The 24,475-nt window shown below is 53.7% G+C and overlaps 1 protein-coding gene across 1 annotated transcript in view; it reads left to right on the top strand.

The window, feature by feature from the left end:
• Nucleotides 1-21,130, top strand: part of PLXNA2 (plexin A2) — a 207,309-nt gene extending 186,179 nt beyond the window's left edge. Inside the window, exons 18-32 of the mRNA XM_012638836.1 lie at nt 1,915-2,154; nt 2,748-2,891; nt 3,212-3,446; nt 4,837-4,979; nt 5,650-5,918; nt 7,874-7,940; nt 8,189-8,335; nt 8,988-9,147; nt 9,545-9,648; nt 13,337-13,436; nt 14,366-14,556; nt 15,900-16,069; nt 18,560-18,772; nt 19,760-19,910; nt 20,622-21,130. Coding sequence (XP_012494290.1) covers nt 1,915-2,154; nt 2,748-2,891; nt 3,212-3,446; nt 4,837-4,979; nt 5,650-5,918; nt 7,874-7,940; nt 8,189-8,335; nt 8,988-9,147; nt 9,545-9,648; nt 13,337-13,436; nt 14,366-14,556; nt 15,900-16,069; nt 18,560-18,772; nt 19,760-19,910; nt 20,622-20,717 — 2,430 coding nt within the window. The 3' untranslated portion in view covers nt 20,718-21,130. The remainder of the gene's footprint in view (nt 1-1,914; nt 2,155-2,747; nt 2,892-3,211; nt 3,447-4,836; nt 4,980-5,649; nt 5,919-7,873; nt 7,941-8,188; nt 8,336-8,987; nt 9,148-9,544; nt 9,649-13,336; nt 13,437-14,365; nt 14,557-15,899; nt 16,070-18,559; nt 18,773-19,759; nt 19,911-20,621) is intronic.
• The last annotated feature ends 3,345 nt before the right edge of the window (nt 21,131-24,475 follow it).

The following is a 24,475-nucleotide window of genomic DNA, read 5'->3' as shown; positions in this document are numbered from 1 at the left end:
GTCCTCCTCTTTCAGGAGTGGTGGAGAGAGGCACTCTGCCCCTGCAGCCCTGCTTGGGCCCCATCTCCTCCTCAGCCCACCTGGGGCTACCCTGCCTCACCTTTGGGGTTTGAGGCAGCCCCAGTGGGTAGTGAGGGGGGCCAGAGCATAGCTGCAAAACCCAAAGGAACGTTTGGCAAACAAAGTGCCGATGCAGCACAGGGCAGGAAGCATACAGAGGCCTCTTATGTGAGAGTGATTTGCTTATTCATGGAGGAGCCCAGTCTGGGGAAACTGGACCAAGCAGGGAGGAAGACAGGAAGGGGGTGAGGAGGCTCACTGAGGCTGGGGCTCCTCCCTACAGAGCCGAGGGATTGGGACTCCCTGGCTCAGCTCTGCCCATTTGACTGCACCCTTCATTCTGCGTGTGCCTCAGTGTCCCCAACTGGAACATGAAAGGGACATTAGGTTCCCAAGGGCTGCTGAACGGTGCCATGAAGAGGGTGGGAATGGGTCCTGTCCCCACTAGAGCGTGAAGACCACAGCAAGCTGTTTTATGGAAACTCTAAACTTCCTCCAGAAAGGGAGGGTTAAAACTTGGACTTGAAGCTCTGACATAATCTCTATGCAAGTGTCAGCTTTTTTGCAATTTCGCACTCGGTCTTGTTCTCTGAACATGAAGCGTGTGTGTGTACGTTGGCTCGACGCGCAGGTACGGACCTGCCAGGACAGCTCGCACCTGAGCAGTCTGAGAGCTCAGAGATGCCTTTGGCTGTTGCCAGGACCCTGTGGCTTCCAAAGCTGAAACCGAGCGGTACCGAGTGGGAGCCAGGAAGAGGGGTAGGAACCTGGGTTTGTTTCCCAAGCCCTGCGTGGGCCATTTAGTGGCTTTTTCAGTCTAGCTGCTGCCTTGGATAGCCCCAGAACTAAACCACCAGAGGAGAGAATGGCACCACTTATGTCAAGCCGGGGCCAGCGCAGCTAGGACTTCAGTTGGAAGACCAGAGTCCTCCAAGAGAAAAAGGACATCACAAACTGGGTGTCAATGCCAAGGTTCCACCCAGTGCAGGGTTAGGGGGCCTTGTGTGGAGAAGAGAGAAAGAAGTCTTGTGTAAAACATTTAAAAAGTTGCAGGATCCTGTCTATTCATCAATTTATCCAATAAACGTTAACTGAACACGTATTACATGCTGGGCAAAGTGCTCATCTCATAACACTTCGTGCTCCACACACACACACACACACACACACACACACACACACACGTGCGAATACACACACACACACACACACACACACACCCTACACTGTCAAACATCCCACTCACCCTCATCCCCGGACCTTCGCAGTGCTGTTCCCTCTGCCCTCCTTTCTTTGTCTAGATAAGTCCTACTCGTTCTTCAGATTAAATTTCATTCATTTCTTCCAGAAGAAAACTTCCGTGAGTGACCACGGACAAGCACACTCACACGCTCAGGCACACACACTCATGCACACACACAGACACTCCCAGAGCACCTGGCCCTTCCCGCCAGCGCACTTTTTACATCCACGTGTACCTTTACCAGTGCTGCACCCCTGCTGTGTTCCAGGCCCTCCGCCAGGGCTGTATCACATTGTGTTGTGTGATGCTGTCGTCCCCTCCAGACACTGACTATTTCCCTTCATAGCCCCAACTTCTAGCACAGTGCCTGGGGCAAAGTAGATGCTCAACCAGTGTTGGTGAATGAATGAATGAATGAGGTTAAAATGCACCTTCCCTCTTTGCAAAAAATTTCACCCCCTTTTCTTCAAAGGCGTCACCATGTAATGAAGACAAGCAAGTAACCCAGTGATTAGAAGCAAAAGCAAGCAGAGGGCGGGAGGGCAGCAGCAGGCCCCAGGTTCTGCCCGCCAGGAGCTCGGGGTTTGAATGCTGCGCTCTGTGCCTCTTAGGTGTGTAAAGTGGTGAACACAACCACCCTCACCTGCCTGGCACCCTCTCTGACAACGGACTACCGGCCGGGCCTGGACACGGTGGAACGGCCAGATGAGTTCGGATTTGTCTTTAACAATGTCCAGTCTTTGCTGATTTACAACGACACCAAGTTCATCTACTACCCCAACCCGACCTTTGAACTGCTCAGCCCTACTGGAGTCTTGGACCAAAAGCCAGGATCACCCATCATTCTGAAGGTACGGGCAGCGATGATAGCAGGCGCCCCACTCTCCCTACCTGGCTTTCTTTCTGGTTCTTTCTATGCACCTGGACTAGCAAAGATGTCATCTTCCATAGAAGGAGCTTGTTTGTAGATAGTGACCCACTGAGCAGTATATCTTGCGCTCAGGATTCTCAAGAAATACTTTAGAATATTTCTCTCTATGAGCTTTGGGAACCAGTGAGTTGGGAGCAACTGTTTCCTTTTCTGTCCACTCTGTGACTACAGTAACCTGCACATGTATTTCAGGAGGTCACAGTCACCTGGTACCATCGGTCCAAGTGTTTTATTATTCTACCGCTTTCATCAAATCCCAAGTATCCACCTTTGAATATTTTCTCGTTTGGCATTTTGTCTCCCCTGCCTCTTCCCGCTCTCTTCCTCCCTTTCCTTCTTTCCTCCTCTCTCTTCTCTCTAGACTGTAGCTGATAGACGTCCCCTCCAAGGGGTCATTTACTGGTTTTTGCATTGCTGCCTTCCTTCCCCATCTCCCTAATGTCTTTTTGAGTAGCCTATTAACTTCTGCATGCACATGTCAATGTTTCCCATTAAGATCGCTGTTCTCCACAGGGCAAAAACCTCTGCCCTCCTGCCTCCGGAGGGGCCAAGCTCAACTACACGGTGCTGATTGGAGAGACCCCTTGCACCGTCACTGTGTCTGAGACCCAGCTCCTCTGCGAGCCTCCTGCCCTCACCGGGCAGCACAAGGTCATGGTGAGTGAGCCCCTCCTCTGCCTGTGGCTCCTCCCCCGCGAGGTGCATGCACAGTCTGTCCTAAGGAAAGGCTCTCTCCCCTCCCCACCTGACTCATCCCTCCACACCTCCTCATCAACATGTCCTGCATCAAAGTGGGTAGAAGTTGAGGACGCGAGAAAAGGCAGGCAGATACCGTGGCAGGAAGTTGCTTCGTATCCAAATCTGCACTGTGCGGTTGTGGTCTGTCGCATCCTCCCTCGCTCCATAAGGGTTTGCTGGCATGCCGGGGCTCTACACCTGTGTGCATCCGTGTGCGTCTGTGTGTGTACAATGCACAGGTTCACGTGGGCGGGATGGTGTTCTCGCCTGGCTCGGTGAGTGTCATCTCAGACAGCTTGCTGACCCTGCCAGCCATCGTCAGCATCGCGGCCGGCGGCAGCCTGCTACTCATCATCGTCATCATCGTCCTCATCGCCTACAAGCGCAAATCTCGGGAAAACGACCTCACTCTCAAGCGGCTCCAGATGCAGATGGACAACCTGGAGTCCCGTGTGGCCCTGGAGTGTAAGGAAGGTAAGTAGAGGCACGCCCTCGCTCCCTGGGCCCTCTTTCCTCACCCACCTCATCACAGTCTTCTCCGCAAATGACTCCCATTGCTCCCAGCCAAGCTTTTACACTCCTCTTTGACCTTTGTTCTCCCAGAACCTTCCCTCAGGGCTAGAGAAGTCCTATAAAGAATGCCCCCTGCAAGGTCCAGTGGCATTGTTCTAGTCCCCCATCTGCCTGGACTCATCGCACCGTCTGGCCAACTCCCTCTCCCTCCCAGGGCCTCGATGTCCCCACGGACAGAGCCTCCCAAGCCCCATATTCTCAGACTCTAGAACCCCACGTGGGAGAGTCCAGCTCCTAGTTTTTGCACAGCTATCTTTGCAGCACGTGGGAGCAGCGTTAGAAAAGGCAGGAGAGCACCTGCCTCTCCCCCCCAGGGCTTGTTTCCATCCACGCTGCTGTACGCTAGCGCTCTGACAGCCGCAGCTCGCTGGCGCCCTTGGCCCCGGACGTGTGTGGGAGCGGAGATGGTGTTTTCTCCCAGCTCCCACGCAACCACAGCCTGGAGGTGACAAGTGTACCTGGCGTCCTCTCAGGCTAAGGACCTGGCGGGCTCTCTGGGTAAACATCTCAATTAGAAATCAAAACAGTTCTCATTTTACTGCAAACATCAAGATCAGAAACAAGCCTCTGCTGGATGAGAGGAAAGAGCTGGGCTGGGAAATAGGAAAGGCTGGGGCCAAGGCTCCTTCTGGCACCGGGGCTGGAGAGTTTGGGAGAGGAGGTTGCCAGAGACACAGGCCTGCCGCCAAGGTGAGACCTCTGAAGCCCTCGCCTCTGTAAACTCTCCCCTCTGCTCTCGACGGAGCGTCAGATGACCAGAGCTTCCGAGGTTTTTGCACCGAACCCCTCTGCCACTGTCTCTCAGACGCCTCCGGGATCTTTGCTGAATAGCCCACTCGTGGTTCTTTTTTCTTTGCTTGTTTTCTTTTGTTTTTTAGAGATGGGGTCTCACTCTGTCACCCAGGCTAGAGTACAGTGGTGCAGTCAGAGCTCACTGCAGCCACAGACTCCTGGGCTCAAGTGATCCTCCTGCCTCAGCCTCCGAAGTGCTGGGATGAGAGGCGCGTGAGCCTCCGTGCCTAGCCATCCTTTTTCTTTGTTTTAACTGCACTTGTAATATGTAGAAGGCAAATTCAAAATTATAGATAAGCATAGAGGAGAAAATAATAGAAAAACCACCTAAAAAAGGCAGCCTAAGAGTGTCCCCCGACCACTGGGGACACACCCCTGGAATCCTCACTGTCTCTGCACCCCAGGCCCTCCCTCCTCCTAAACAAACTTCTTCTTCTTTCTCTTTCCCCCACCAACTGGGCTTCCTCCCTGAGCCTCCCCTCTCTGCTCACTCTTCCAGCTTTTGCTGAGCTCCAAACAGACATCAATGAGCTGACCAGTGACCTGGACCGCTCAGGCATCCCCTACCTGGACTACCGTACCTATGCTATGCGAGTGCTGTTCCCGGGCATCGAGGACCACCCGGTCCTGCGGGAGCTGGAGGTAACACCTGCCTCCCTGGCCCAAGCACCCTGCAGGGATGCAGGGCCAGGGTTTCCTAGGATATGCAGAGGGGACCCAGCAGCACGGAGTAAGGTCAGGCTTGAGGAGGGGCCCACAGTTCCTGCCAGCGTCACAGCTACAGAGCTATCAGCAAGGTCACAGCCAAGGGGGCACCCGGGCTCTTGGGGATGACTCCAGGGTAAGGCTCATGGTTTGTCATGTTTTCATTGATGACTGACTGAATTAATTAACTAAGACCCTGCCTCATTCTAAAATGGATTTAAGGTGGCTTAAAGAAAGACATAGCATTCTGTGAGGTTTGTTTGTTCATTTGTTGGTTTGTTTTACTAAAGATAGTAAGTAAGGACAGAGAAGACTAGGAGGAGGCTAGCAAACTGGAGAAGTCCCATGGGGTATCTCCTGTCGTATCCTTGGGAAAATCAGGCGGCATCCCCTCCGAGGGCGCCTCATGGAGCCCGGCCCTCCAGCCCAGGGGAAAGTCAGAGCAGACCTCAGAGCCCAGCCATGCCCACCATCGCGGGTGGGTGGAAGGGGGTGGAAGTGGCACAGGCCTCACGGACTGGGTTCTATCGAGGCCCCAGTGAGACCCTAGGGCAGGAGCCCAGAAGCCTGTCCTCTGAGGGTGTCACCCCCGTGGCGCCCACCCCAGGTGCAGGGAAATGGGCAGCAGCACGTGGAGAAGGCCCTGAAGCTCTTCGCGCAGCTCATCAACAACAAGGTGTTCCTGCTCACCTTCATCCGCACCCTGGAGATGCAGCGCAGTTTCTCCATGCGCGACCGGGGCAACGTGGCTTCGCTCATCATGACCGGCCTGCAGGGCCGCCTGGAGTACGCCACCGACGTCCTCAAGCAGCTCCTCTCCGACCTCATCGACAAGAACCTGGAGAACAAGAACCACCCCAAGCTGCTCCTCCGGAGGTCTGACTGGCGGCAGGGCGTGGGGAGGGTGGCAGGCATCTGAGCAGGGCGCGGCACCTGGTGAGAGCAGTCCCGAAAGCAGCAGGAGAGGGCCTGTTCTCCAGAAATGACATCCGTGCAGAGCAGCCTGCGTCCTCTGTCTCCCCAGGGCAGAATCTGCTGTTGTCCCGGCCCAGGGACACTGCAGTGTCTGAAGCGTCGGCTTAGATCTCAGCTGGAGCTCCGGCTCTGCCACCTGCAAGCTCTGCAATTTGGGGCCAGTGCTGTAACCTCTCTGCTGTTTAGTTTTCTCTTAGACAAAATGAAAAAAAAAAAACTAGCCCCCATCTCAGTCTCTCCCTCCCCGTGCCTCCAGAGCTGCACTGTCCGACATAGCAGGCCCAAGCCACAGTAGCTGCTGCTAATTAAAACAAAATCGAATGTAAAAATCAGCCCCTCCATCACGCTAGCCGCATTCCAAGTGCTCGGCCACCATACTGGGCAGCACAGATAGAGAATACTTCCGTTACCGCAGAAGGTTCTAGTGAATGGTGCTGGGCTAGAGATTTGGTGTGGCCTGCCCTTCCTGTGCTCAGCTTCCCAGATCTGAGTCACCAGCATCCACTACCCAACCCCGTTGCCATTTTCCTGGCTGGACAGAGGGTTGGAGACCTTGGCATCCCTCGAGCCCATCCTCTCTGGAGGCCGCAGGGAGCCAAGGACAGTTTTGAAGCTCCTCTGGGCATCAGGGGTTGGAATACGCCACCTCCGCTCACCACCCCTCCTCTTAGCCTTCTCCTAGCCAGGTCTCGGGCTTCCAGGCCCCAAGTGGGGTGAGGAGGGAGGAAGAATGGCTTTGTTTTATGAGTACGGAGCCCCTATCCTGCCAATCTGAGCATTAGAAACTCTTATTAAGAACCGTTGTATTTAAATTAGAGCTAATCTCAGGCACAATGCAGGGAGAGGGTGCTGGGAGGAGCCAGGGGAGAAAGCTACAATTGTTTCTGCCATTGTCACTCTCTCCCGGGCCCAGATTGCTGAGCAGTCCTGGCAAATGCCTGGGATTTACTGCAACCAGAGGGTATAATTTACACCACGTGCAGGGAGTTAAAAATGCCCCTCCAGAGAGGGTCTGTCACAGCCGCTTTGTTCTTTTCCCAAATCCCCAGCTCTGTAGCCCTGGGGTGGGGGAGGGGAGGGAGGGGCGGAGCTTGCACACCCCTGTTGGCTAAACACTTAGGCACTGCTCTCCACCTGGGGGACGGGATTCCAGACCCCACCTGTCCGCAATAATGACAGCTAATACTTATGGAGTGCTCAGCAGGTACCAGGTGCTTTTCTCGGCACTTTGCAAATATTAACTCATTCAACCCCGACCACGACTGTGGGGAATGGGTGTTATTACTGCTGTTTCCTTTTCGAGAGGGGCAAAGTGAATCCAGAGAGGTTAAGTGACTTGCCCAAGGTCACACAGCCAGCACATGGCAGAGTCAGGATGTGAGCTCAACGCAGCCTGCCTCTCAGTGTGTGGAGGGGAAGATACCAGGTACCTTCCAGATATGCAAAGCAAAGTGTTCAGGTGTGTAAGAAATCCCAGAGGGACAGGAAAACTCTCTGTTTATCACTCTAAGGCCAGAAGGAGGTTGGGAGAACCGGTCTTTTATGGGCCTGAACAACGGGCACCCAATGCCTTTAGCAGCAGCCACTGTCCCAGATCCAGCTCAGAGTGGCACAGACATCAGGACTAAAAGGTCCTACCCCTCCGTTCCAGGCTCAAGGAAATTGAGGCCCAGAAAGAAGCTGCCCATGACCCAAGGTCACGCTGGCAGTTCCTGGTGGAGTTGGGCTAGGACCCAGGTGTCCTGTGTTCTCCCATGCTCTGTCGCACTCCTGGGCCACAGCCACACAACAAGCCCAGGCCCCACCACCGAGACCCCTCCGTAAAAGATGGCCCTCGTCCCTTCTCTCTTCCCCAGGACGGAGTCTGTGGCTGAGAAGATGCTGACCAACTGGTTTGCCTTCCTCCTGCACAAGTTCCTGAAGGTGAGAAAGGCCATGAGCTGGGGACCTGGAGTCCAGAGCAAGGTGGTGGCTGATCTTCTGACCCTGGCCATCGGGGCTGCGTGGGGACCCCATCCCTCGGGAATAGGAACCTACCTGGCCTGGGTGCTCCAAAGCAAAGCAGGCCTGGGAAGCCCCTCTGCCTGCCTCCCCGGCTCCGCGAGAGGAAGGGGAATGAGCAAGCCCACGCAGGCTGCTGCCCGCACTTCCCTGCCTGCCTGTGCCCGCAGGAGTGTGCCGGGGAGCCGCTCTTCATGCTGTACTGCGCCATCAAGCAGCAGATGGAGAAGGGCCCCATCGACGCCATCACGGGCGAGGCCCGCTACTCCCTGAGCGAAGACAAGCTCATCCGGCAGCAGATCGAGTACAAGACCCTGGTGAGGAGGCCAGAAGCTCAGGGGACAGCGCGTGCACCCTCTGCTTCTGACGCACATCCTACCTTCTGACCTCAAAGGCAGTCTGGGGGACCATTAAAGAGGCTGGGCAATGGTCTGGGGTGAGCCCAAAGGGCATCCCGAGAGTACCAAGACAGCACACCTGGGCTGCCCCTCCTCAATCTCATTTGGTGAGCCCTAAGAGCTCTCCATGCCTCAGTTTACCCTAGACAGTATTGGGGGAGAAAAAAGGTCACCCATCATTAGATATGGGGTAATTATTAACAGCATTATGGGAAAGATGTGAGATGTGGATTCCTAACAAGGAGGCTTTGGGGAGGTGTGAGGCTGGTCCTCGGTACATCTAGAACCATCTCTAGACCCCTGGGGTGCCTCATGTCTCCCGTAAGGCATCCAGGAGCCAGAAAGTAGAGTCCTGGTTCTCTGAGGAAGAGGACGTGGACACAATGACTCAGGCTCCCACTTGGCGGACTGCAGGAGGATAAGGGAAACAGAGGCACAGACCACAGAAGCATCTCTATTTCTTCTACAAGGAGGGTGAACCTTGGAAAGAGGAGATTCCGAGGCCCCGACCCTCTTCCTCAAACTGCTCCCTCAACTCCTGTCCTGCTCACCCTGTGTTGCCCACTTGCAGATCCTGAACTGTGTCAACCCCGACAACGAGAACAGTCCAGAGATCCCGGTGAAGGTGTTGAACTGTGACACCATCACACAGGTCAAGGAGAAGATCCTCGACGCTGTGTACAAGAACGTGCCCTACTCCCAGCGGCCCAGGGCAGTTGACATGGACTTGGGTAGGAAGCCTGGCCTCGGAGTATGAGGGCGAGGGGGTTACAAGCCACTTCCTGGGCAGCATTCAGGTCATGGGAGGGGTGGGGAGAGGGGAGTCCAGGCGTACACCTGGCCTCTCCTGGGGGCGTGACTGGGCCCTGGCCAGGCGAGGGCCATGTGAAATGCTTCCTCCTTGGGGCACTGCCTGCTCGGGTGTGGCTGTCACTGGGGAGGCCCCCACGTCTCCCCCTGGCCCACTGAGCAGACCCCATGGAGCACTAGATGTCTCTAAGATCTGTCATTGGCACCAGCCTGGGGGATCCAAGGTGGCCAGGTCCCTAGAGCAGATGCAACTGTGGGACCCTGGCTCACAGCCTCCACACCACTCACGCTGCCACCTGCCCCACCCCCTCCACCCAGAGTGGCGCCAAGGCCGGATCGCCAGGGTCGTGCTGCAAGACGAGGACATCACCACCAAGATCGAGGGGGACTGGAAGCGGCTCAACACGCTGATGCATTATCAGGTGAGGGCGGGGCCTCTCCGCCTGTCCTGCTGAATGTTTTCTTCCCTCTAAGCCTCGTCTAAGGCCTGGAAAGCCTGCAAGGGGCTTTCCTTTCTCCCCTTCCTGCTCCTCCCCAAGCCTCCAGCGGTGATTCTCAGGCATGGCTGCCCAATGGGGTTACTGGGGAATTTATGAAAAATGATGGGTGCCCAGATTCTACCCGCAGAAATGGAGTTAAGGGCCTGGGGTAAGACCTAGGCATTTCTATCCTGTGCATCTCTGCGTCTGCAGAAAAAATCGCACATTGCAAAGTCCTCCACGTGGCCATACACCGTTAGGTGCCATCACTTTCCCTCTTCGAAATGTCACTAATGCAGCTCACACTTCTGACTTGCCGCGCAGCAGGGAATTGGTTAGACTCGTCTTCATGTCTTCTATTCTGCCACTTAGTAGCTAGTGTCCTTGGGAAAATTATTATTTCTTAAGCTGTCTTTCTTCTCACCTATAAAATGGGGCTCATCGTGAACCCTGCCCCACACAGCTGTGTGGCGTAGATTAGATATGGCGGGGGAGTGTTCGGCGCACTGGCAGACGCGTTGAACAAGCAGTCAAAAAGCGCCAGCCAAAGAACACCCGATGGAGGAGGTACCCACTCTCGCCGCCCCTTCCCTCCCATGGTAACCACTCACAGCGGGGGGTCTCTGTAACATTAAGCACAGGTAGACAGGTTGGGATTCAGGAAAAATACTAAAATAGAAACTGGAAATGAGAGACACCAAGGGAAATTAAACCAACCAGAGGAAGCGCCTCAGGCTGCAGGACCCATGGGATTCTCTGATTAATAGTAGCCTCCCCTGTCCCCAGCTCGGAGAGGGAGGTGTGCAGGGGGCTGGCGGGCTGGGCTCTCAAGCACCGAGCTGCCAACCCCTGGCCGCTGGGGGGCCCTGCAGTGGGCTGGGAGCCTCCGGGGGTACAGAGGAAGCTGGGGGCACTGGGGATCCCCCGAAATGCTCTTCTTCAGGCCCCATCACCCTTGCTGGCCTGCATCCCCCGTGCTGACACCCTGCCTGGACCCCTGCCCCAGATGACATGGGTGTGGTGTAGCGGGAAGAGAAAAGGTTTTGGAAGCTGTATTTAAACCCACGCTTCCCCACTCACAGGAGGTACAACTTTAATCTCTGAACCTTGGACTCCTCATCTGTAAAATGGACATAACAACCCTGACTTGAGAAGGTGTGAGGCCCCGGGGCTGTGTCCTTACACACAGGTCGCTGCAGACCCCCCCTGTTAATTCTGTACACACACCCCCACCACCCCCACCGCCACTACTTCCCGTGGTGCTTCATGCAGCCAGTAGAACAATTGCAATGAACTAATTAGAGCTATATGAGGAAGAGCAAAAGAGAACAGCATTATGCTCCCAAATTGTAGGTTTCAAAAGGGCAGGAGCAGGGCCTTTCTTCTTCTGTCTCTGCTGCCCTAATGCTTGTTGCCGGGCTGGCCAGCCTGTGGCTCCCAACCAGAAGAATGGAATATTCTGTTCTTACGGTGCTCATCATACAAAGCACTTGCAATTCCCTGATGTCATTTATCATTCATGTATGCACTCACTCCTCAAATATTTACTGAGCTTTCACTGAGTGCAAGGCGCTTCCCACACGTAGCCCCGAGTGACAAGGGACAGCAGGGAGTACTCCTCCCTTTGGGAGACGGTGATGATGATGGTGTTCATGGTAGCAACGCTCATACCAGCACTTACTGAGCGCTCACTGAGCACCAGGCACCGCTCTCTGCCATCATGTGTCTTAACTCCTAGACACGATTATTATCCCCATTGACCACTGAGGCACAGAGGGGTGAAGTCATGTAGCTGGTAAGTGGCAAAGCCAAGGTCAGGCCCAGCCAGGCACCTTGACCACAGACTTGTGCTGCCTGTTGGTTAAGAGAGAGAAAAACCAAGGATGAGAGGTTTAGTGACTAGACCTGGAATTGAACTGTGGGCATTTGAGTCACCTTGGGAATCTTCCTTTAGGTGATAAGAAACCGTAAATGATAACGTAATCTGTTCTCCCTGAGTGTGTAAACCTCTGCCCCTGCCAAGCTTTTGGAGTATGATTTCTGGGCTGTCAGTTGCAAGGAGAATTCCTGAAAGACAGAGGTAGAGCATCCCCTCCTCCCAGTGCTGGTGCTGATGGTGCAAACTGCTGACAAGTCCAGGAAGCTGCTCCAGCTGGGAAGTAATGGGGCTTCAGCCTCTTCTGGGCACAGGGGTTTGTACCATCAAGAGGAAGCCTTGCCCTCCTGTTACCCTCCCTGGAGTCAAAGGTCCTTGGAGCCCCAACCGAAGAAAATCTGCATAATCTTAATTAACAAAGAGATGTTAAAAAACTTCCTGGGCTCCTGCAGATTTATAGGGAGGGTAAAATTAAACACCACCACTAAAACCTGCTATCAGGGAATCTCGTTAGCACTAATGTTCATTTATAGTTTGACTTCCCAACATTTAATTCTTTTTTGGTGGGAGAGAAGGACTGACAATTTAAGACCCAGAAAGATGGTTTTATGACTGGTGCAGCTATAAATCAAACTTATAAAGTTCATAAAAATTGTTAAAATAAAAAATGGTTTAATAGGAATGTTTTATGGCCCATAACATTATTATAGCTGTTTTATTCCCTCTGCGTTAGGGGTTTAATTGGATCGCCACAATTCTGGGGATTCTCTGTTTTTATTGGATGGAGGGTAATCTTAAATCAAAATGACCCCAAATGTCTTCAATATGGCTCCTCATTTATCAGCCCTCTCCCTACAGGCTGGGTGCTGAGCCCGGGCACCCTTGCAGGGGATGGGACGAGAGACCATCTCTCTCTCCGATGCCCCAAGGGTAGCTGTCCCTTTGGCGAAACTCTTCAAAATAGCTCAGGCGTTATCGGATGCAGGCCAGAAAGAAATCAGAGCCAAAAGGGTAAATGGGCTTTGGACCAGTGTGACTTGAAATAAAATCCAAAATTAAGATATCTAATGAGGAGAACATGTGCTCTGGAACCTGCCAGACCTGGCTGCTACAAATCCCGGCTCTACCAATGTATTAATTATGTGACCTTGAAGATCTCACTTAGCATCTCTATGCTTCCATTTCTTCATCTGTAAAATGGGAATAATTGTACATAACTGACAGCTCATCGAGTCCAGTGCTATCCAGTAGAAATGCAATGCAAGCCACATACGCAAGCCACATGTGTCATTTAAAAATTTTTACTAGCCATTAAAAAGTAAAAATAAACAGATTAATTAATGTTAACAATATATTTTATATAATCCAATCAATACACGATGATTATCATTTCACTTTGTAATAAATATGAAAATGACTAAGATAGCTTATATTCTTTTATTCGTACTAAGTCATTAAAATCAAGTGTATATTGTACATTTATAGTACACTTCGATTCAGATACTTAGCGTTCATTTCAGTTTGGACTGGCTGCATTTCAAGGGCTCAATAGCTATATTGAGCTACCATATTGGGCAGTACAGCTCTAGCCCAATAAAAGCTCAAAAAACCCATAGCAATGGTTATTTCCAGTGTTCTTGAACTCCTGGCTCTCTACCCCATGCCTATTTTATAACCCTGTAGAAGTACTTGACTATTTGACTTCCCAAGACACCTCCATTCACCCATACTGTGTACTTTTTACACCTTTCTCAGGTGTCAGACAGGTCAGTGGTGGCTCTGGTCCCCAAACAGACATCTTCCTACAACATCCCTGCTTCTGCCAGCATCTCCCGGACGTCCATCAGCAGATACGGTGAGGACCAGCAAGGCAGTCTGAGCAGCTCGGATTGGAATCTTCCCGGCCCTCCCAGGGCCTGCTCATGACCCCTTGTGACAGCAGGGAGCACATGCTGCGGCCTGGCCTGGCCTCCATTCAGCTGCTCTTGCTCATTTGTTTCCCTTCCTCCCTGGTCCAGTCATTCCCAGAGCAGCTTGTGTCCACAGCTGTGGGAGCAGGTGGCACCAGGGGCCTTCCTTTGATATCCTTTGATAGGCGCCTACCTGGAGGTTTATATATTCCAGCCCCAGTTTATGCCTGTTGTCCTGGCTGCGTTATTAATAGTGCCCTCTTTTACTCTCAGATGTGTCCCAGTTTAGACAATAAATCAGTCAGCCTCACCCTTCTGCCTCTGTGGGGTACTGGGGCCCCTGTGCCCTCTGGCAATGAGGTTATGGCACGTCACTCTCTCTGACTCTGTTGTCGCTGGTTTCTTGTGTACACTAAGCTTCCCAGCTGCAGGGCACCACAGGACTTACCCGGCAGCTCTGAAAAGGGCTGAGGAAATTCCGCATCCTAGGCCCCCAAGAAAGAAGGGACAAGAGGAGCATTACAACCTGCAGCACTTTAGCATCCAGATTTTTATTAAAGCACTGACGAAAGTGTCCCATTGTCATTTTACCTACTAATTATTCATTGCTGGGAGCATCGGAAGAGAGGGAACTCCCAAATTCCCAAGGCTCTCTCCAGCTCACAGAATTTCTAAATCCTTTTTAAAAAAAGACTTCAGGCTCCTCTGTCCTCATGCCAGCCAAGAATCCCTAAAATAATCCACCAAATATGAGGTCCCAAGAGTGCCCTTACTCCTGAAATGGGTTTATTCTGAGTGGATGCAGGGGACGGCAGGGACTCTGGAAGGGGCCTGCAAGCCGGCCGCTCACAGCCCTCCACCGCCCCTTCTCTAGACTCCTCCTTCAGGTACACGGGCAGCCCCGACAGCCTGCGGTCCCGGGCCCCCATGATCACCCCAGACCTCGAGAGTGGGGTCAAGGTGTGGCATCTGGTGAAGAACCACGACCACGGTGACCAGAAGGAGGGTGACCGGGGCAGCAAGATGGTGTCTGAGATCTACCTGACCCGGCTACTGGCCACCAAGGTAACTCCTGCTCTTCCCAGGCCAGGGAGGGCTCCTCAGAGGGGTATGTCCTGCCCCGCCTCAACACAGGAAGGACGTCTGGGGTGTGTCGTTCAAGGGGACCCATTCAGATGAACTGTAGTCCAGGTCCCTGGGCAGGGCTTCCAGAGGATCAGGCCACTGCTACTCCCTATGCTTTGGCAAAAATATCAAACATATTGTTACCTTCTGCCCATTGCTTGAGACCACCAATATGCTTCAGAGGAGTGGCTCTCCTCTGGGCCCCCTTAACGCTTAGGAAGATATCAGGGTTTCCTGCTGGCGTTAGCTGGACGGATATCCAGCCTGCACCATCACTGCATTTTCTACCCACTTTTTGGCCACAATGGGAAGGAAAGCAGAAAGGCCTGGTCCTGCCAGTAATCTGAGGGAAGGCTCCTTCTTCCCCATCCCATCCCATCCAACTGACCCCAAATGTTGGTGGAAGTGAGGCAACATCTTCTAGCCTTCCTAACAGAGAACAAAATATGCCTGTAAGTGTGGCAATCACACGGCCCATATTTTCTAGGCCACGCTGGATTTCACATCTCTCCCCCGCTAACCCTACATCCTTGCTGCTGGCATTTAACACAGTGGCATCCAACTTACAGCTCTCAGACTTGCTCCCAGAAGTGGAGCAAGAAGTGTCCACTTTAGCTTTGCCTAATATGCTGAGCATACCAAGAAGAGACCTTTAGAGGTGTGACATGAGCCTGTAAAGTGTGGGACCTAGGTCCAGTCTTGTCCCTTTCCCAGAGACCCTCCAAGGCCCTGAGGGCCAGGGCCGTGTCTGAGGGTTCTTCTATAGACTCTTCACCTGTAGCCCGCACTCCAGACACCACTTGTCCCAGGACACTAATATCTTAAGGCTCTAGATGCCTCCCTGTCAGACCCTCCATGGCCTGCCGTGCTCCTGCCAGGAGACACCCGGTCTTCCGGCTTGTTCCTCGGACACCCTCTCCAGACTGGCCTACCAGCCTGTGTGCTCTCATTCACCCACGGGAAGCCTGCACTCAAAGCCTTTCCTGTCTTCCTGTCACAGGCCCAGAGTCCACATCCGCCTGGCATGGACACATGCATAAATGTGGCACGTGGCTGCAGATCGGAGGAGAGCTTCCTCCCCAGGATCCACAGTCCACTCAGTTTCCCCCACCTCCCAACTTACCAACAGGACTCTTCCCCGCCCCCGCCACACCGCTCACACAGCCTCGTGTCCCAGACAGATTTCCAAGGCAGGATGGGTCCAAGGCACCATCTGGGATGCCCGTCTGCTGCTGCCTGCCTCCCCCGCCCTCTGTCTCACTCTCCCCGCTCCCCTCTCCCAGGGCACCCTGCAGAAGTTCGTGGACGACTTGTTCGAGACCTTGTTCAGCACTGTGCACCGGGGCAGCGCTCTCCCCCTGGCCATCAAGTACATGTTCGATTTCCTGGATGAGCAGGCAGACAGACACAGCATCCACGACACAGATGTGCGGCACACCTGGAAAAGCAACTGGTAAGCCCTCGGGGAGCTCAGCGGGAGATGTAGCCTGGAGAGGCCTGGAACTGTGGGGGCCAGGGACCAGCCGGAGACCCTGGGAGATGGGAGGGCAGCCTGTTCTCAGCTGGGGCTTGGAGATCCGAGGCTCCTGGAACAAATAGCGCACATATGCTCTGCAGAGCCCACGTGGGCCACACGCTGCCTGCGCCAAGTGGGGCCCGCCTGGCTTGAGGCCTGGCACCCGGATGCATGCTTGAGCTCTGCCCTTTCAGGCTGTGACCATTCCCCAGGAAGAGCCTCCTCCCCTGACTCTGAGACCTCTGGTTCTCAGGAGAAGAGAGCTGAGGGAGCCTACGCAAAGAGCTGCATTTGAAACCTGCAGCAGAGCTTCAGAGCCAGGCATTGTGGGGCGTTCTGAGTGGGACAGAATCCAAGGCACTTCCTGAGATGGGGAAGCCCTGAATTAAACTTAGCCCCGGTAAGGCTGGCGAGCCCTGGGGAGGGAGCTCACAGCTGCTACAGGCTTGAGCCCACTGACTATGGGGATTTCATTGCAAACTTGATCTCTTAAGGCCAAGTGATTACCCCAGCGCCATAGCTTTCAGGAAGCAGCAGGCGGAATGTCCTGCCAGCGTGACTCTCTTCCATAAAGTCATCCCCCCATCCAGACCAGCAGTGGGAGAAGAAGCTCCCTCAGGCCCCTGGCATAAGGCCCTTCCCTCCCCGGTTTTGAACCTGGATCGCAGACCAAGCTAAAGACTGGCTTTCAGGTCAAACGGGGTCTGGCCAAGAGCCGAAGTCAGAAGGCTTCCTTTGGGAAAGAGCTCAGGGAAGGGAGAGGGAGGTCCAGGCATTTGGGCTGGGCAGGCAGCCCACACAGCTGTCTGGAGTCAGCGATCTCCTCAGAAAACAGAGACGGCACAGATGGGCACAGGCTGTTATTTTGGAATCAAAAGTCCTAGCAACCAACAAAACACTTTGGAAAAGGCCAGCCCCGTGTAGTCCTCAGGGTTGTGGTCACTGAGCCCTCCTGAGTCTGCAGCTTTGATCGCAGCGGAGTGAGATGGAGAGGCTGGGAGTAGCCCGGGGTGAGGCACCCACAGTGCACTGCGCCAGGGCTGGCCTTCCATCTGTACCCCCAGGGGCGGGGTCACACTGTCTCCTTTGCTTTGGAGGATGCCCAGCCCAGCACCGGGAGTGGGCAATTTTGGGGAAATCAAGAGAAAGTTCTGGATTATTCCCAGCTGTGCACCTTCTTTGTGCTGGCCAGACCCAAGTGATGGAAATGTACTTCGCTGGCATTGGGTGGGGAGAGAACTGCCTTGTCCAGACCTCAAGGAGCAAATGTCCAAGGAAAGACTATGAGAAGCTCCCCAAAGCTGCCAGAGGAGGAGGAGGGCACAAGAGATGGGTCAGCCCAGCTGAGGCAGCTCCTCCCAGGTTGCAGGAAAGCGAGAGATGGATCCCATCGCACTCCGGAGGACAGGCAGGAATCCTAGCGGCAGGACTCGGGGTGGGCAAAGCGGATCTTCCCCAAGACCTGGCGCTACCACAACACTTGGGAAAGCTCGGGGTGCATGGGAGTCGAGAAGATGAGGAAGAGGTGAGCGGGTAGCAGGAACCATCATCTCAGGCTGGAAGGACAAGCCGGCAGGCAGGGCTCGCTCCACAGAGGAGTCAAAAGAGTTAAGGCCCAGGCGAAGCTGGAAAAGGAGTGAGAACAGCAGCTGGTCTGGTTTTGAAGGCGAGTAAACGGGCTTCTCTGCCTTATGGCCTCAGGAGCAGAGAAAACGAATTCTCCTCTGCTTACAAATTCCCGAGTTGCAGGAGGAAGTCTCCTAACTACTGACCAGTTCCTCTCGGGTGGGAAAAACTCGTCAGCGAGTCATTCCCAGGATACCAACAATGGCCTCCTCCTCTCCCTCTGCTGCTGCTCAGAGACCAGAATGCCCGGGGAGAGTCCTGAAAGAGCTTCCCCCAGGGGAGCCCATTCCTCTGCCCAGCCAGGCCGGGCCAGCCCTGGGAAGCGGCCCCTGCCGCAGGGCTGGGCAGGGAGCGCAGGTGGCGCCCTTTGTGCCCGCTCTGAGGCAGCGCCTAGAGCTGCCGGCTGCGTCCTTCCGGACAATGGCCACAGGCACTGAGAAGGGACTATGGGAGCCTGGTGGCTTTGTGTGAGGCCTGAGAAACTGTGCTGTCCCCTGTATTTGGGCTTCCCTGGGGGCATGGAGGCCTTTAGAAAAGGTTGCCCGGGAACAGAATGCACCACGCCCACCGCTCGCTTGTTAGAGATCGGGGCAGTGCCCCTTTAGGGGACAGTGTGCCTCTCCTTTTCTCCCAGGTCAGAAACACCTCGGGTTAAACTGGCTGGCCCCCTTTTATACAATGTAATTTCCTTGCCCCTTCGGGTAGACAGTTTGACGTCCCGGGGATGAGGAGGGAATATAGCACATTGCGTCAGGGCACGGGCGACGTGCCTTCTCGAGTCCGCTCTGACTTCCCCCACAGCCTCCCTCTGCGCTTCTGGGTGAACGTGATCAAGAACCCCCAGTTTGTATTTGACATCCACAAAGGCAGCATCACAGACGCCTGCCTCTCCGTGGTGGCCCAGACATTCATGGACTCTTGCTCAACGTCAGAGCACCGGCTGGGCAAGGACTCCCCCTCCAACAAGCTGCTCTATGCCAAGGACATCCCCAGCTACAAGAGCTGGGTAGAGAGGTCAGTACCACCCTGAGGACAGGCCAGTGTCCCTGTCTCCCTGCCCATCCCCCGCCACGCAGGCATCACTGACCGAGGACTCAGATCATGTCTGGTGTCTTCAGGACCTCATGCTCCCCTCCTTCTTCCTTGCCCACACCCCCTGTTGTGAGGACAAAGGGTGGCTTTGTGCCCTTGGAAGTCAGATGACTGTCATCCTCATTACCATATATAGCACATACTAAGCAACCGGCACTATGATAAAGATTTTGATGTATCAGCCAGGCACGGTGGCTCATGCCTGTAATCCTAGCACTCTGGCTGAGGCAGGAGGATTGCTTGAGGCCGGGAGTTTAAGACCAGCCCAAGCAAGAGGGAGACCCCGTCTCTACTAAAAATAGAAAAATCAGCCAGGTGTGGTGGCACGCACCTGTAGTCCCAGCTACTTGGGAGGCTGAGGTGGGAGGATCACTGAGCCTAGGAGTTTGAGGTTGCTGTGAGCTACGATGATGCCACTGCACTATAGCCTAGGTAGCAGAGCCAGATCCTGTCTTAAAAAAAAAAAAAAGAAAAAGGAAAAAGATTTTGTATGTATCCTCTCATTAAAATGTTCAACAGAGTTGTAAAGCACGTATGATTATAATCCACATTTTATGATGAGGAAACTGCAGCACAGAGAGCTAAATAACTTGCCCAGTGTCACACAGCTAGCAGGTAGCAGAGCTGGGATTTGAACTCAAGAACTATGGTCAGACTCTGGGCTTGTAACCAGTCTGCTGGGCACAGTAGTCAGAGGCTCTCAGCTAGACAGGATCTTCTGAAGAAACTCTGACCTTAGGTCTCAACCTCAGCTTGAAGCAAGAGGTCAGAGGAAGCCACGTCAGAAGAGAACTAGGGAGGCAGGAGCAACAGGGACCCCCGGTGCTCTCAAGGGCCGTGGGGCCACCGTAGGTGTAGGCAAATGTTTGCTGAGTGCCCCCATCAAGGCACCTGTCCTGTCCACGTCAGATACTACGCAGACATCGCCAAGCTCCCGGCCATCAGTGACCAGGACATGAACGCCTACCTCGCCGAGCAGTCCCGCCTGCACGCCGTGGAGTTCAACATGCTGAGCGCCCTCAGTGAGATCTACTCCTACGTCAGCAAGTACAGCGAGGAGGTAAGACAGGGCCCTGGGAGGAACGGAAACCGGCATGCCAAGAGCAAGGCAGCTAAACAGGAAGCCTGACTCAGTCCTCAGGCAACAATAGACAGTGATTTAGAAAACACATTTGTGGAGTCAAAGCCCATGAGCTCAAAAATCATTAGCATTCCTTTATAAGGCAGCCCGGCCTCTCCTGAGTCATCGAACCCTTTCTTATACATCTCATTGTCTTTCACTCACTGTGCACCCAATAAATAACACTTTTAATAATTTAATTGTTTTTCAGTTCAAAGTGTTGTACGATGGATTTAATTTTTTCTTAAACAATGAATCAAACTATTCTTTGCCCTTGGGCACATCCTGTCAGTCACATTTCAGATAGACAGGTGGACCTCAGCGCTAATAAGAGATTGGCTGGGACAGCTTCGGAAAATTCACAAGTCATGCATTAGCGTGGAACCAGAAAGTAGGAACAGTAGTAGCAATAGCTAACACTTGCATAGCACTTCCTATGTGCCAAGTATTGTTTTAAACACTTAAGATATATGCATACTTGTACACGTGTGTGTGTGTATTCATTTAATTAATCATCTCAGTTATTTAAGGTTGTGTGCACTAAGGCAGAATGGGAAGGTAGACAGAAGGGTGAGTGGGGAAGGACCCCGGGAGATGACGTCTTCTGTCCTGAGTCCTGAAGTCTTCCCCACCTTTGTTTTTGTTCCTCAGCTCATCGGGGCCCTGGAGCAGGATGAGCAGGCCCGGCGACAGCGGCTGGCTTATAAGGTGGAGCAGCTCATCAACGCCATGTCTATTGAGAGCTGAGAGCAGCCTCGAGTTTCTGGGTGGAGGGACCCATCCAAGCGGTCACAAAGGGAGTCTCAGAAGGAAGGACAAGTGAAGGGGATGAGGCCCCAGACCTTGCTGCTCCCTGAGACCCCAACTTGGGGAGAGGGGAGGGCCCCTCTCCCTCCGCCAGCCAAGTTTCGTCACAGCCAGTTCTGCCGGGAGAGCCCATGGGCGTCACCGTCCACAGCGAGAGCCAGCCAGGAGCCAGGCCAGGAGGAGGTGGTTCTTCAGGCTGAGAGGCACGCGCCGGGCACGGCCCTGCCTCCGTGACTGCTGCTTTGCATGAAACTCATTCGATGTATATTGGGGAAATAATGAGAACTTTATTTAATTTTTTTTAAGAAAAAGGAAAAAAAAAACAGAAATAAAACAAAAAGCCGCCCTGTTAATCCCGTCCAACTTTTGTTTAATTCTGATTTCTGTCTCCCCACCTTCTTTAACCCCCTGCCTCCTTCCTCGTTCAACTCCTGTTTCCAAATGCCAGGAAAAGCCTACAGAGAGGTACTGAGGGAACTTGGAGGGAAAATGATCGTCTCATTTTCCATGAAATTAAAAAAAAGAGAGAGAGAGAGGGAGGGAGAAAGAAGAGGAGAAGAAGAATGAGCACAAGTTCATACCAAACTCTTCGCAAAAATCCAGGCCAGTAAAACCACATCTGTGCCGCAGCCAGAAGAGCACGGAACTGCAGAACTTTGCCCTGACAGCAAAGCCGTCATGTGGCTCCACCTGGCTGACTGGAAACTGAGCTTTACACACCGCACACCTGTATATTCTCACATCTTGAGAGGAGACACATAGCACCGATGCTTTTTGCTACTGTGTTTTGTTTGCTTTATTTAATCCCAAACCTCAACAAAGGAGGAGCTGGTCTTTGGTACTTTTCCTTTTGGTTTCCCTAAAGTTACTCTCAGAAGCGGGGTGAGGTGGGCCTCTCCCAGACCAGACACCTGGCCTCCCTGAGGACACTGGGCCGCTGTGCCCCACATCGGTCCCTGCCATAAACGAGGCCTCCTGGAGAAGTAGTCCGGAGGTGTGGAGGCCGGGCCTCCGGGAGGTTCCCTTTGGGAGTTGATCTGGGAACAGGGGTGTTTGGCTTTGCATTCCACTCCGATCTTCCAGTGGTTTCTGGCAATGACAAAGAAAACAAAAATCAGACACTGTTTACAACAAGCAATACTTGAAGAGCATAGGTTAAAGAAGCTGCAGTATTTATTATTACGCTTTCTTTCTTTCATTCTCTTGTGCCTGGAGAGGGGAGACAACCCTTCGCTCATATATGGAAGCTCCTGACCGTCTGGGCCTACGCACTTCCCCAGTAGCGATGACTGTGGCACGCCTACGCAGCTGCCTCTGCCTAGCCGTCCGCCTCTCCTGGACTCGAGGGTTGCAACGACGAGAGGACGGTTTCTCGCTGCGCCCCTTTTCCTCGCTCGCTCTCTGTCTGCTAATGACACCTAAAACCATGGATGGCCAACTCTCCTGAGTATAGTTCCCCGACAAAGAGACCAAAGCCCCATGCCTCGGTCCAGAGGCCCCACAGAAACCAGTGGGAGTCACCCAGAGGAAAAGGCTCTGTTGGCGTCAGGACCTCGGTGACTGGGACAGTGTGAGGGTGTCCAGGCCACCCGTATTGGCACAGATCCAAGCAGCCAGCTCCATCGTCTGTGCCAGCAGCATAGGAATTGGAGTAGGAGGACAAGAGAAAGGCGAAGAGGAGGGAGTGGGGGAGGCAGGAGAAGAATCACCTCGCCTTCCCACTTTCCAAGGAGTCGGGAATCCCAGGCTGTCGTGCTGGGAAGCTGGACCAGCTTCCCCAAGAGACACTGGACCAGGGTCATTTCCTCTGTAATTAACTCTGGGCCCCAGCTCATCTGTGCCCGGCTTTACCTCCAAGCAAATCCAACTTCCAAAGGCTCTGCTGACCACATGCGATTCCCAGGAAAGGGCTGGGGGCGGGAGCGCGAGGGCTGGCTCCCATCCTTGGCGTGTGGCTTTGGATCACTGTCTAACCACACAGCAGACGTCGCCTGGTCTCCTCAGCTCCAGTTTCCTGCCTGAATGCAGCTGACAAATGGGAATAGAAAAGCATTCAGCAAAATACTCAGGAAACTTGCTGTTTTCATTATAATTCACAACCAGCCATGCCAAGGCCACTTTCTTCTGATAATCCACTTCTGTTAAAGTTTCTTGGGTCCTATTAACAGCCTGAAAGAAATACTAATGACTGGCCTTCCGCACTGAGCCAAAGTGTTTGCTCTGCATCGCACCCAAAGCTTATCAGCGCAGCGCCCGTCATTTATGGAGATGAAGGGAGAGGAGATATGGGCGAGAAGAACGTGAGCAGGAGACTTCGTGCTACTGTGAAAAATTCCAGCCCGCCCCATTTCACTCCTGAGCTCTGTCTGAGTGAAGGTTTCTCATCACACTGCCGCTCAGATCGGCATCTGGGCTCCACTCCACCTGCTGGTAAAAGGAAGTCAGGCCTCTCCGCAGCGCCTGCGCCAGCCCTTACCTCTGCATCTGCCTGGCATCTCCCAGCAGCTACTTTTGGTGACCCTTCACTGCCCCTGGGGCGCTTCCTTGAAGGCTTATGGAGAGCGTGGAGAGGACGGGGGACGGCCACTTGGGGGGTGAAGAGGGAAGCACCCAAGCTGGCTGTGAGTGGGCTGCCCACATTTCTCAGGATTCCATGAGAGAGTTGGGGAACTTGGGCTGGCAAAGGAAGTGTCCCGGGGGCATCTTTAAGGAAAGAATTAAGAAAAAGGAAAACTCAGCTGGACTCAAGCCAGGCCATGAGGGTGAAAGGTTGCAGAGCCCGGCCCCCTCTCCAGCTTCCCACCTGTCCCTCTTGCACACCTCTTGGCTTTGGGCCACCAAGAACCAATGGAGTCCACACCCTTGGAATGGAGAGGAGAGGGAGAATGTCTTCTCCCCATTATCCAATTTGAGGGTATTTTGGCCTTGTGTAAAGAAGAAGGATTAAAGCCACAGCTCCTCCCCACAGGAAGCTATCCATCTTGCAGGGAGGCAGAGAGGGGAGTCTCTCTCCAAAGTCTACCCTGCTTTGCTTCGTTTCATGGATCTGCACTATTGGCAATGCTCTGGAAGAGGACAAGGACTGCAGAGGGTGCTTGGCAAGACAGAGTTGCTAACGGACAAGATGGGGATCGAGTCCCTGCAGCTGGACTCTGCTGCTGCCTCCTGCCCACGGCGTGGGGTTGGGTGCTTCTGTGTGTGTTGTGCTACCTCTCTCCACGGCGTGGTTCTCAAAACCATCTCCCATCCACCACTGGCAGAGAGCGCCCCTCCTTGCAGAGTGCAGTCATTAGAACTTGGATCAGCTGTTCCGCTCACTGGAGGAGGGAACAATTTCCTGCATTCATTCACTGGGGGAATCTTCTTGGGCAGCAACCGTCTGCCAGGTACTGCTCTAGGTATGGGGAAAACAGCAATGGCGAAGACCAAGAAGATCCTTCTAGCTAATTTATATTCTTCAGGCTGCCGGTTCCTGCCACCAACTTCGCAGGCTCAGTTCTCCTCCCCTCCTGGCAGAGGACACCAGTTTTGTAGGGATGGGGGTCCAGCCAGGGAAGTGGACCAACCCAGCTGCCTTACCTTCTCCTGGGGGCGTTCCCCCAGCAAAGAGAGCCGCTCGTGTCTCCCGCCGCAGTCCCTTCTGGCGACAATTCACCTGCTGCTTGAGCTCCCAACCTTCCTTCAATTCCACGAAATGA

This window comes from Propithecus coquereli, unplaced genomic scaffold, assembly GCF_000956105.1.
Source record: "Propithecus coquereli isolate 6110/MARCELLA unplaced genomic scaffold, Pcoq_1.0 Scaffold135, whole genome shotgun sequence".
Taxonomy (NCBI): domain Eukaryota; kingdom Metazoa; phylum Chordata; class Mammalia; order Primates; family Indriidae; genus Propithecus; species Propithecus coquereli.
This window is presented reverse-complemented; position numbering and strand designations above follow the sequence as displayed.